The sequence below is a fragment of the Papilio xuthus genome, unplaced genomic scaffold (assembly GCF_000836235.2).
Source record: "Papilio xuthus unplaced genomic scaffold, Pxut_1.1 DF826961.1, whole genome shotgun sequence".
Taxonomy (NCBI): Eukaryota; Metazoa; Arthropoda; class Insecta; order Lepidoptera; family Papilionidae; genus Papilio; species Papilio xuthus.
Window position 1 is genome coordinate 2,479,948 of NW_013531688.1, and position 10,791 is coordinate 2,490,738.

The 10,791-nt window shown below is 33.2% G+C and overlaps 1 protein-coding gene across 2 annotated transcripts; it reads right to left on the bottom strand.

The window, feature by feature from the left end:
• Positions 1–3,767: 3,767 nt before the first annotated feature.
• On the bottom strand, positions 3,768–10,645 carry LOC106120382 (BTB/POZ domain-containing protein KCTD3). Of its 2 annotated transcripts, none has more exons than XM_013315719.1 (13): positions 10,445–10,645; positions 9,996–10,309; positions 9,634–9,799; positions 9,129–9,187; positions 8,939–9,032; positions 8,314–8,531; positions 7,745–7,957; positions 7,323–7,439; positions 6,595–6,734; positions 5,949–6,123; positions 5,429–5,525; positions 4,825–5,015; positions 3,768–4,392 (listed from the first exon to the last, which is right to left on the bottom strand). In XM_013315719.1, exons 1-13 carry the CDS (start codon positions 10,489–10,491, stop codon positions 4,259–4,261), a joined length of 1,965 nt encoding a protein of 654 aa, XP_013171173.1. In that variant the 5' UTR covers positions 10,492–10,645; the 3' UTR covers positions 3,768–4,258. The 2 variants fall into 2 exon arrangements, with proteins under 2 accessions (XP_013171173.1, XP_013171172.1); XM_013315718.1 differs by having other exon boundaries at positions 9,111–9,187.
• Positions 10,646–10,791: the final 146 nt, after the last annotated feature.

Genomic DNA, 10,791 nt, shown 5'->3' on the forward strand with positions numbered 1-10,791 from the left:
TATGTAAATCATTCAATTATTTTATGATAATACTCAGACGTTTGTATGTATTATGATTTGAACTGTATGGAGTATGGTTTTGGTTGAAAAGATGTTTAAAAATTGATAAGAATATTCCTGTCTCAGCTTGAATATATCTTAAGCGTAAATAATTTTCATTACGCGATAGATCTAAAGTTCGTCATATTATGACATCCATCTATTGTCTCTGACTGACTAAACATACTTTGTATTTTCACGACTGCTTGCTTTATGTGTAAAGGAGATAGAAAATTATACCTTCCATAAACAAACTTTATAAATTGCCTAGTCAATGGCGGTTTGTTTTTTTTTTTGCAATATTTTAAGTCACGTTAAATTGCAAAATGTATTTGATATTTGGCTAACATTTAGCTATTCTTAATTATTTACAAAATAAAAAAAAACAGATGATTTTCATGTAAAAAAACTATCCTTCAAGATACGTGGCCAAAGTTTACATTTCTCATATACGTATATTTTGTTAAAAAAAAACAGAACAGTATTAAAGTCTTATAAAAATATTCTATCTTCGAAATAAAATTGATATGTGTATTCCTATATTTATTGATGTCTTAGATGTTTGCTACCTAGTAGCCAGTAATTAATTTTACTATTTAACACGTTTCATGCCACTACGGTTTACTATTAACCTCAACTAGCAAAGCCGTGGCACTGAACGTGTTAATGATAACAGTATAAATTCTGTATAATAAAGTTTATTTAAGTAAATTTACTAATAAAACTATTTATTTAATTAAAAATCGTCAGTAAAATTTCGAGGTCTCCTTACGATAGTAAATTTAATTTTTTTATTTTTTTTTCTACTTAAAAATCTAAGAAATCGTAGTTATACAGACTATATACTGTTATTGTTATAGATGTTAATTTTAAGATATTTAAATGGTAACTTAATAAAGTCTTCAAAGCAATTTTTGTTTTTTTAATCTCCAAACATATACTTATAGATATAACGCCAAAATTTATCTAAAGGTTATAATACATTTATTCACGAAAATAGAAAAAAAAGATAAAATAATTCATACTATCAGTGGTATTTTATAAGTCAGTAAGGGATCTTACTAATATAAATTCGGATGTTTAGATGGATGGATGTTAGAAGGTATCTCCAGAACGGCTGCATGGATCTAGCTGAAATTTGATACGTAGAACACATAGTCTACAATTTTTTTTTAATTTTGCGCGGACGGAGTTGCCGGTGACAGCTAGTTTTAAATAAAAGTCAACATTTAAATATATATTTACTGTAGTAAAATGGTATCAGAGTGATTGTAAATTATTTGATATTCAATTTATGTCAACATCAATTATAATAACAAAAAAATACGTAAACATCTCATAAAACTAAGATATTTTTTTACAGACACTACTTACATTATCCTTAAAAGAGTAAAACTTTTAATTTTCAAAAATAAAATCTATGAGAATATAAGATTTAGTTCCACCCTTGAGCTTGCAGACTTTCTACAAAAAAACTTCTGCCTTCAAATTCTATAATGAAAAGAACCCGAACACAATAACATAACATGCAGCACAGCATATTCGAACCCAATAAAGCTAAGCTATGAACAGACTTAAGAAAGTATATACCTCAATATCGCTTTGCTTCTCATGTTATTGTGCACGGGTTGTACAATTATGAAAATACTAAAATAGCTGCTGTGGCCCAAAAGATCTAACGACATGATTTTTTAAATATTCAAAGTTCATTGCCTGTGCAAAAACATCTCTTTACTTTGAGAAAACATACTATGTTTTTAATCGACTTCAAAAAGTAGGTTTTCAATTCGTCTGTATGTTTTTTTTTCTTCAAATTATTGTTTCGGCAATGAAAACGCACGGTTACATGCATATTTTATGAAAATACAATGATCAGTGTTTCCTAGGCGGACACTTTTAAAATGAGTCTATACAATAAAATATCAAAATGAGAAAATAAACGATTCAGTCTTTACCCCATACGAAAGCGATAGCAACATACTTTTTTTTATATTTTTTTTACAAAAATAATAATACCTAATTTATATTCAATATATAATATTTAAATTATTGATCTCGTAAAATGACATTTAATTTACATAATAACTACATAACTGCAAAATTATATAATGGTCTTTGTAAAAAAAATTTTTTTTTCGAAAGAATCTACGTACGTATTTAAGTAATACTGTGAAAAATTCCGCCATACGTACAATATTTAACAAGCTAATTACTAATAGTGCGCAATAACAATACATATAAATGATGACGTCACACCGGTTATTATTTCTTTCGTATTAGCAAAGTTGAGGACAATTAAATTACTACTCAATAATTATATTTAATTGTTTGTACCAAATACAGTCCAGTACAAAGTAGTTATATATTTTTATATTTATAAACCCTTGTAGGATCTCTTTGTTGTCCATCTGTGTGTCTGTTTTTCAAGACCCTGTTCTCAAGTACGCGTGGAGGTATCAAGCTGGCCTTTTTTTTCTTCAAGGAACTTCGTATTTCATGAGGATTGTTATTGCATACTTGTAGTAAATACATACAGTTAAATTTAAAAAGTGTAACCTAATTATAACAAAATGAGACAATAATAACATCAAAGTTAATATCATAATTTTTTAATGTACACGAACTACCTCAATTTTTAATTTACTAACTACTTTTTAAATCAATTCATAACACTATCGAGTTAATTTAAATTCTATAATTCACTTATAAATTCGATTTTAGATGCAGCAATATTTCAAATATAAACGCATGTCAAGGCTTACTTCTAACTGTGGGTTTCTGACATTGAAATCTCGGTATAAAACATATCGTGTCTGTCATTTTCTTTGACAATACGGAGATAACAATATATTTTACACGGAGATTTTGGACTCCGAAATCCACGGTAAGTACAGTGGCCTTTGTTTGTGGCACTTTCCACTTTAAGGAATGTACCCATACTACGTGACCCGTTGACGGGAGGAGGGCGGAGTCCTTAAAATACTACGGTCAGTCACAGGAGCAGGCGGGGGGTGGCTCAGATTTTAGTTACGTGGTCGTTAGTTGTTTTTTTCATAATACATAATTCACTAGTAATTTCAGTATGCATGCAATCTTATGCTATAAAGAAGAGTATGAGCCAATTTTTTTTTTCAATTTTTGTCTGTGAAATGATTAAAAATCATAATTATGAATTACTATGTCAAAACTAAAGAGTGGGGAGAGGGTGTCTTGGCATGTACTACGAGTGGTCACCGAGGTGAGGAAGGGGTCGAAAACACTAAAAAAAATAGGTCACGTAGTACGGGTATGCTCCCTTAAATGCTTTGCACGGAACAGTCACACTTCGCATCTTTACAAATAACCAGAGAACAATTAATGTATGGATAGAATAAGAACAATTGTGTGACTTGATTTGACTTTTGTATAAAATGTATGCTTCCATAACCAACAATACCAACAAAGGCCATATTATGTTTAAAAAATTTATAACTTTAGACACACGATTGACCTCAACAAGGTTAGCAAATCTAGAAGTATATTTGAATACGTAAAAATAAATAATTTATATTTTTTGTACCTTTTTTCGAATATAAATTTAATGTGAAGTAAGTGATTTAATTTAATATATTATGATTTTTAAAGATATGTGTATTTTTAAGATAGTATTTCTCGATAACTTAAAAAAAATAGAACGCACCAAATATAAAAAATGTAAATAAAATATTAAAATTAATTAGCTATTTACAATCAGTGTAAAAATTTAAAGGTTCATTCTCTCGTTCGTAGGTATAAATATATTTTCTTAAAATCTTTTTAACTCCAATACACTGCAACACACTCCTTACATATTTAGTAGTTTGCACTGTATTTAAAAAAAAAAAAACAATTTCGTAGTTCCTTCGAGTTGCAGTTAACATTTTTTTTAGATTCTCTACAATTACGACATATTAGTAGTACGTAGTAACACCTTTGTGTGCCGGAGGCCTTCCTTCCCTTCTTATAAGGAAGTGAAAGTGGATACATATTTAAGATTTTTTTTTCTGTACATCACATCCGTCGATTAAATGTAGGCAACGCATCTGCAATTGTCTGTGGCGGTTTCGCTATTCCGGCGAATGAAGCCGCTTGCTCACGTGCTATAACCCTAGTAGTCACAGAGTAGTAACAGAGCAGTATATCAGTGTACAATGAAGCAGTACAACCTGCATATCGCGGTGCAGAGCGTGCGGGCGCGGTTTCATGGCTGCAGCGGCCGGCTGGGCGAGTGCGGCAGCGGCGCGGGCGCAGCGTCAAGGTCGCACGCAGACAGCAGACGTACTAACTCGTCGGGGGAGGGACCGCCCTCACCCACAGGAGACTCCTCCCCCTCGCCTGATGAATAATCATTACTTATTTATTTTAAATACAGTATAATTTTAAATAAGAAAATACATTCTTTTGGTTTCTCTTGACAATAGTTGTGTCAATTGTGGTGTTTAAAATACATTTCAAATATACAGCAATCCCTCAGACTTAGTGACGTCGTCACTCTCAAATCGAAACAAATAGCATCGACAAACTCACATTAAATAAATATTTTTACTATGAATCTCCGAGATCAAGAAACGATGTATTACAGAAACAATTTTTACACTAAAAATATAATGTGATAATAGTAGAAGTAAGTACTATAATATCGTTAGTTTATTATGACCGTCTAAATGACGGACCACGACCGAATGAAGTCACGACTACTAAATGTGTGTGTGTATGCATGGGTGTGTATATACATGTATGTGTGTATGCATGTGTGTGTGTACTGACCGGCGGCGTTGTTGGGGGCGGGGGGTGCGGGTCTCGCGGCGCGGTCTGTGGGCGCGGTGAGGTCCCACAGCTGCGCGGCGCCGGAGCGATGTCCGCAGAGCAGCAGCCTGCGCGGCCGCAGCGCGCCCTCGCACTCCGCCACAGTGAAACACGACACCGCTGAACCGTCCACGGAACGGATCGTGCACACTCTGATATAATAAATTAAATTGTATACTCACTGCCAAATGTCAAAACCTTGGTAAAAGATCTGTATCTTTTGAATTTTTCTTAGTAATATTATACATGGAATGGATGGATGGATGTATGTTAGAAAGTATCTCCAGAACAATTGCATGGGTTCTTTCGAAATTTGGCAAAGATGTAGAACATAGTCTGGAAGAACACATAGGCTACTAATTAAAATATATATTTTTTTAATTCAGCTAGTTACAAGATAACTGCGGGTACGAATACTTTTTGTTACATTTTACTAACATTATAAATGCCAATATTTTGTCTCATAAACTATACGTATTGCATAATTTGTATAAATAAAAAAGTCGATACAAAACTCACACATACAAAAAACCCTTACACCTTTTTAGAATAATCCGTAGCTTACCTCTTGCCGTTTGACGCTAATCGTACATACAAAGTGTCTGTATCTGGCACTACTTTCTGTATAAATATCTGTTCTTCATCTTGTTCACCATAAGGACCTAAAATACATAACAAAAATATTACATTTTTTAACATCATAGAGTGGTAAACGGCCAGCGGCCACCGCAATTCGCTAAAATAGCTAAGCAACCGTTGCCCTTAGACATACGCAATTGGATATGCATTGCCTACCTTTAATCGACGGAGGAGGGTTGCACAGAAAGAAAATAATTACCCTTCTTATGCATCCCTCGTCTGGAAAATCCACTTCTGATTCCCATCCTTTATTTATAAGAAAAAGAATGGGAAGGGAAAGAGAAATAAAATTAGGCCTCACACTCATCAGACTGTACGGGGAATTGCTTCCACTTGACGCCTGTCTTCTGTGTGGTCGTGGTATTGCACCGGGCGAACCGGCCAATTCGTGAAGCGTACATCTCTTTAAGCGCATCTCAATTCAACTAATAAGATTATAAACTGACCGCAGTCATTATGCGGCTGTGCAGTAGGGGCTTCTAGTGCTAACACTTTGAATGCTGCTTTGGGCGTGGTGCCGGGCTGCGTGGAGATCATTCCGCGGAACCGAGTCACGCGCCACGACCTCACGTGATTGTATTCGCTGCATACCGACACTAAATAGTTCTCCGATAATGATACCTGGTAACAAAATATTTTATGACCAGCAGTAGCCCGTTACTTTGTCCACGAGGAATTAAAAATAAATCTAGTAATAATAGTCAGCCAGAGATAGTATAGCTTCCCAACAGTGAAAGAATTTTACAAATTGGTTCAGTAGTTTCGTAACCTATTTTACGAAACTACTGAAAATCTATGTTTTCCACTTTATATATTAGTATAGTAATATAGAATAGTAGATAATTAACCTCTTATCCACTAAACGCCTAACCGAACGCTTGTTGATATCTCCATGTATTGTCATCCCTTACATTCTATATTAAAAAAAACAGAGACGTCAATATGTTTTATTTGGCAGTTGAAACAGTAATACTGGTGTTACGTCGCCATATTGTTTTTACAAAAGAAGAAAACGATTTCATACAAGTACAAAGTAAACTAAACAAGAGATTTGAGTTAAGTATCAATCGGCTAATTGTTTAAAGTATTTACCTTGGTAACAGGGCTCTGGTGCACAGTGAAGGTCTGGAAGAGCTGTGGTCCATGACCAACAGTCTCTGGATGCTGCACGATGACCCGCACCGAACCGTACCGCGTGCCGTACGCTATCTCTATCCAGTTGCCGCACAGATCTGACAACACATAATCCTTCCTAATATTATAAATGCGAATGTTTTAATGAATGAATGTTTCATAGAAGGTACCAACAGAAAAGCATGGAGTGCAACTCCGCACGGACGGAGTCGCAGGCGACCGCTAGTAAAGAAATTCAACCATTAAAATTTTTATTAGTTAATCTCACAGAACTTTTTTTCAGTCTCGTTTTATTGTCAGAGAGACAAAGAGAAAAAACTAGATACAAAATAAAATGTCCTTTTACAAAAAAAAAAAATAAAGTAAGATAAAAATCAATTTAAAATAACATACCTGGGCCTGAAAAATTGTAACTAAAATTATTTACAGCAGACATCTTATATATATAAAAGAAAGTCGTGTTAGTTACACTATTTATAACTCAAGAACGGCTTTACCGATACGGCTGAAAATTGGTGAGGAGGTAGCTTAGAGCCAGAAGACGGACATAGGATACTATCTATTAATTTTTTTTTAATTTATGCTTTTTATTTATCTTACTAATATTCGAGACAGCTAGTTTAACATAAGTAGGAACAAAGTGATAGGTAATAGATAAATAAACATAAATAGAATATTCAACTTACTGGTTTTCGGTGTAAGATAGACTGATATTGCCGTGATTGGTTCTTGATTGGGATCCTTGTACAATTGTGTTACCAATAGATCATTGTCTTTCATACGCAGAGGAAACTTTTGCATGTCTGCAAATAAATTTAATTATATCTACATATATCTGTAATAGTAAAGAATAATAATTTGTATTTATGTATGTAACAAATAAACTCAAAAACTACTCGACCAATTTCAAAAATTCTTTTACCAATCTACATTATCACTGAGTAACATAGGATATATTTATTACTAGATTTAAATCCACGCGGATGAGGTCGCTGGCAAAAGCTAGTAGTAAATAACTTTACCACTAAATTAAGTATGAAAAATCTATACTAAGCGGCTGTTTAAGTCAACATAATACAACTCTGTGTGTTAGTATGTTCATAGTTACCAATATAATTAATAGCACCAGTAGCAGTGCCCAGTAAGAGGAAGGAGCCTGCTGTATCATGTGTGGTGAGGTGTGCCACATCCTGTGTCTGCCAGTGCTGCGTGCTGGTGTGCCACACGCCTGCCTTACTGCGGCTGCCCGCGCCGCTCAGCGCGACCAGCTGTGGTCCTACAAATAACAGGTGCTCCACACGGACACCAAGGTTGAATGTACCTGGAAGATAATAAAACATGCTGTATAAGTACAATAAAAAATCTTTAAGATATACTAAGAGAGTGTGGGAGTCCTTTATATTGGTACAGTCACTATAGTTTGCAATGTAGTAGTTTTAGAAATTTTGCTTTAAACTTTGCAACATACATATTTAAATTTAAAAAAAAAACATAACTTTGAATATGCTATTGTTACAACAGACATTTAATGTTACAAAGCATATAAGACTTTTAAATTATTATCACTTTAAAAATGGAACACTGTCAGTAATCCCAACTGTACTTTACATAAGTAAATTATCCATTTAATCTTATTACTACTAGGAATGTTTCCACAACTTTCTACTATTTTCTTACCTACTAATGTCCGTCTGACTGGCTCTGTATGTGTTGAGAAGGCCCACAACCTCACATGTGAACCACTCGCTATCCCCAGCATAACATCAGTACCGGATGTATTACTCCCACTTGATGTAGCACTGCCTCCGGTTTTAGCATTCAATGCTATCCGTTCTATCACAGAATCTTGTACTGGTGATTGAAATACCACATACCATCCACATGAGTCAGTTAATCTGAAAGTAAACAATATTTTAAATAAATACTCTTTACTGTATATTATAGTGGCAAACAATAGACCAGGATGTAAAGCAAATATTTTATTCTTCAATGACTCAATAAGATAACAATAGGAAATTCCACAATAATAGAGATATTTCTATTATTTTCAAACAATTTATTAACAAAGAAAGATTTGTCTATGACATTATTAATTTAATACCAACCTTAAGTTATTCAAGTTGAACTTAATATTACAAAAATTACACTAACAAACATAGGCATGCACATTCTACTCCCTATTTTGTTATTTCTAAGCTCATCTAGGTTCTACATTTGAGACTTATAGGAATATAAACTATAAAAAACTTTTTTACGTAATAAGTCTGACTTAGGTTTCAATACATTGTGGCTACAAACATACCTGTATCCGGTAACAAAATGTGAATATGCAACAGCTATCCAGTTGTGATGTGCCTTGATAATTTGTACTTTCATACTGTCTGCCCAAGTATTTACTAAAAAGTAAACAAAATAATTTTGTCAAAATAGTACTGTTACAATGCAGTTATTAGAATGAATTGATACAAGCATACTTTCAGGTGGACGCAAACCTTTATGGCTTTCAGAGTTGCCGAGAGAAGCTGCCCTAGAGTGTCCTCTACCACAACGGCTGAAACGGCAAAGAATATTGCACTAAATTTATTGAGTAGTTAGTAGAACAAATCTCACATTTTCAGCGCTACCAACTTGCCTTACAAATTCAGATTAGGACTTGAAAATTATAGTAACATTAGACATGTTTAAATCTGATAATTACTCATTCTCACATAACTATGTTTCAACATTAAAATCTTGCTAATATTGTAAATTTGAATGTTTAGATATATGGATGGATGGATGTTTATTAGGAGGTATTTCAGGAATGGCTGCTTGGATCTCCCTGAAATTTGACATAAATGTAGAACATAATCTGGATGAATACATAGGCTAGGCTTTTTTTTAATTTCACTCAGGCGCGGGTGACAACTAATTACATTATAACTGTAACTACTTATATACATTCAGTGAAGTGTTATCATTAGATTATATTTTATTACATTATTTTTATGTACTAACCTCAGTTGATCTTGTGATGGTATTCTACCAACGGTGCGAAGGTCAAGGGATGAGTTTCTGGAATGAGATCTATTTGTGGCAACATCTGTGTTAGAAGCTGTAGAATTCTTTCTTGAACAATTTGTAGTGTTTCTGTTATTCCCATTACCCGGAATCGGTGGATTCACTAAAAACAAAATGTGCCAATGGTTTAATAAGATTGAAATAAATAATTAATAATAAATGTTTAAATATTAATTGTAGAGAAAACATAGTGTTGAATATGTCTAATTGTGTTGTTCCAATAAGCATAATTTAAAATTTGAATTTTTTTAACTAAGATTAAAGAATTTTAAGAAAGTAAATTTCATAAGAAAACTTACATGGTGGAGGTAAGTACCCATAAAACAATACATCTCCACAGGCTGAATGATTCATCTCATCGCATAGCGCCAATCTTCTACTGAGGGGAGTTATGCCGAAGTAATCACATTCATGCCGAAGTGCTCTTATATTTACAGTGGTCAGATCTATATCTCTGGTGCGAAGAAAGTTTAAAATAAGGCCAAATAAATTGGGATCTCTATCAATAAAAATTGCACCTGTCTCATCTCTCACTGTGGGTATACGTCCGCTGAGTAAAGCTGTAAAGAATGTATCTGGAACCCAAGTTAATGTATGCCAAGAAGTAGCAAACCTGAAATATTAACGAATATTTTTACGATTTCTCATTTTATAAAGTGTACACAATACAAAATCTATTACGAATATTTATCTTTTATAAATAAAAATTGAAATGTAAATAAAATAAGTGAAATCTATTAAAAATTACCTGGTGCCACCGACATTTAAGTGTACAATTTCTTGGTAATTAGCCATATTAATAAATTAAGTGTCGGTAGAGACTTTATATTTCTAAAGTGGATAGATTCGCTGTATAATTTCCTTTTTATTGTTTTGAAATTTATTAAAAAACTTTCATTTCGATATCACTACTAAACAACCATAAACAACTATCTGATCAAAGAGTACATTGGAGTACATCATCGCAACTTTGCATAATTTTACGTCAAATTAATTGTCAAAAAAATCATAGTGCTGCAATGATGGACAAAGAGTATATAATAGTGAAAACCAAAGAGTATAAAAAATACAAACTTTTTTCTTTTTGGAATCTTT

What these genes read in the sequence shown, in the direction of transcription:
- LOC106120382 (XM_013315718.1), bottom strand. Translation starts at nt 10,491, where the DNA reads ATGGCTAATTACCAAGAAATTGTACACTTAAATGTCGGTGGCACCAG. An exon ending in TGGTGCTATTAATTATATTG is followed by an intron (nt 7,440 to 7,744) that starts GTAACTATGAAC and finishes ATTTATTTGCAG; the next exon opens with ACATGCAAAAGTTTCCTCTG. An exon ending in CTATCTTACACCGAAAACCA is followed by an intron (nt 6,735 to 7,322) that starts GTAAGTTGAATA and finishes ATGTGTTGTCAG; the next exon opens with ATCTGTGCGGCAACTGGATA.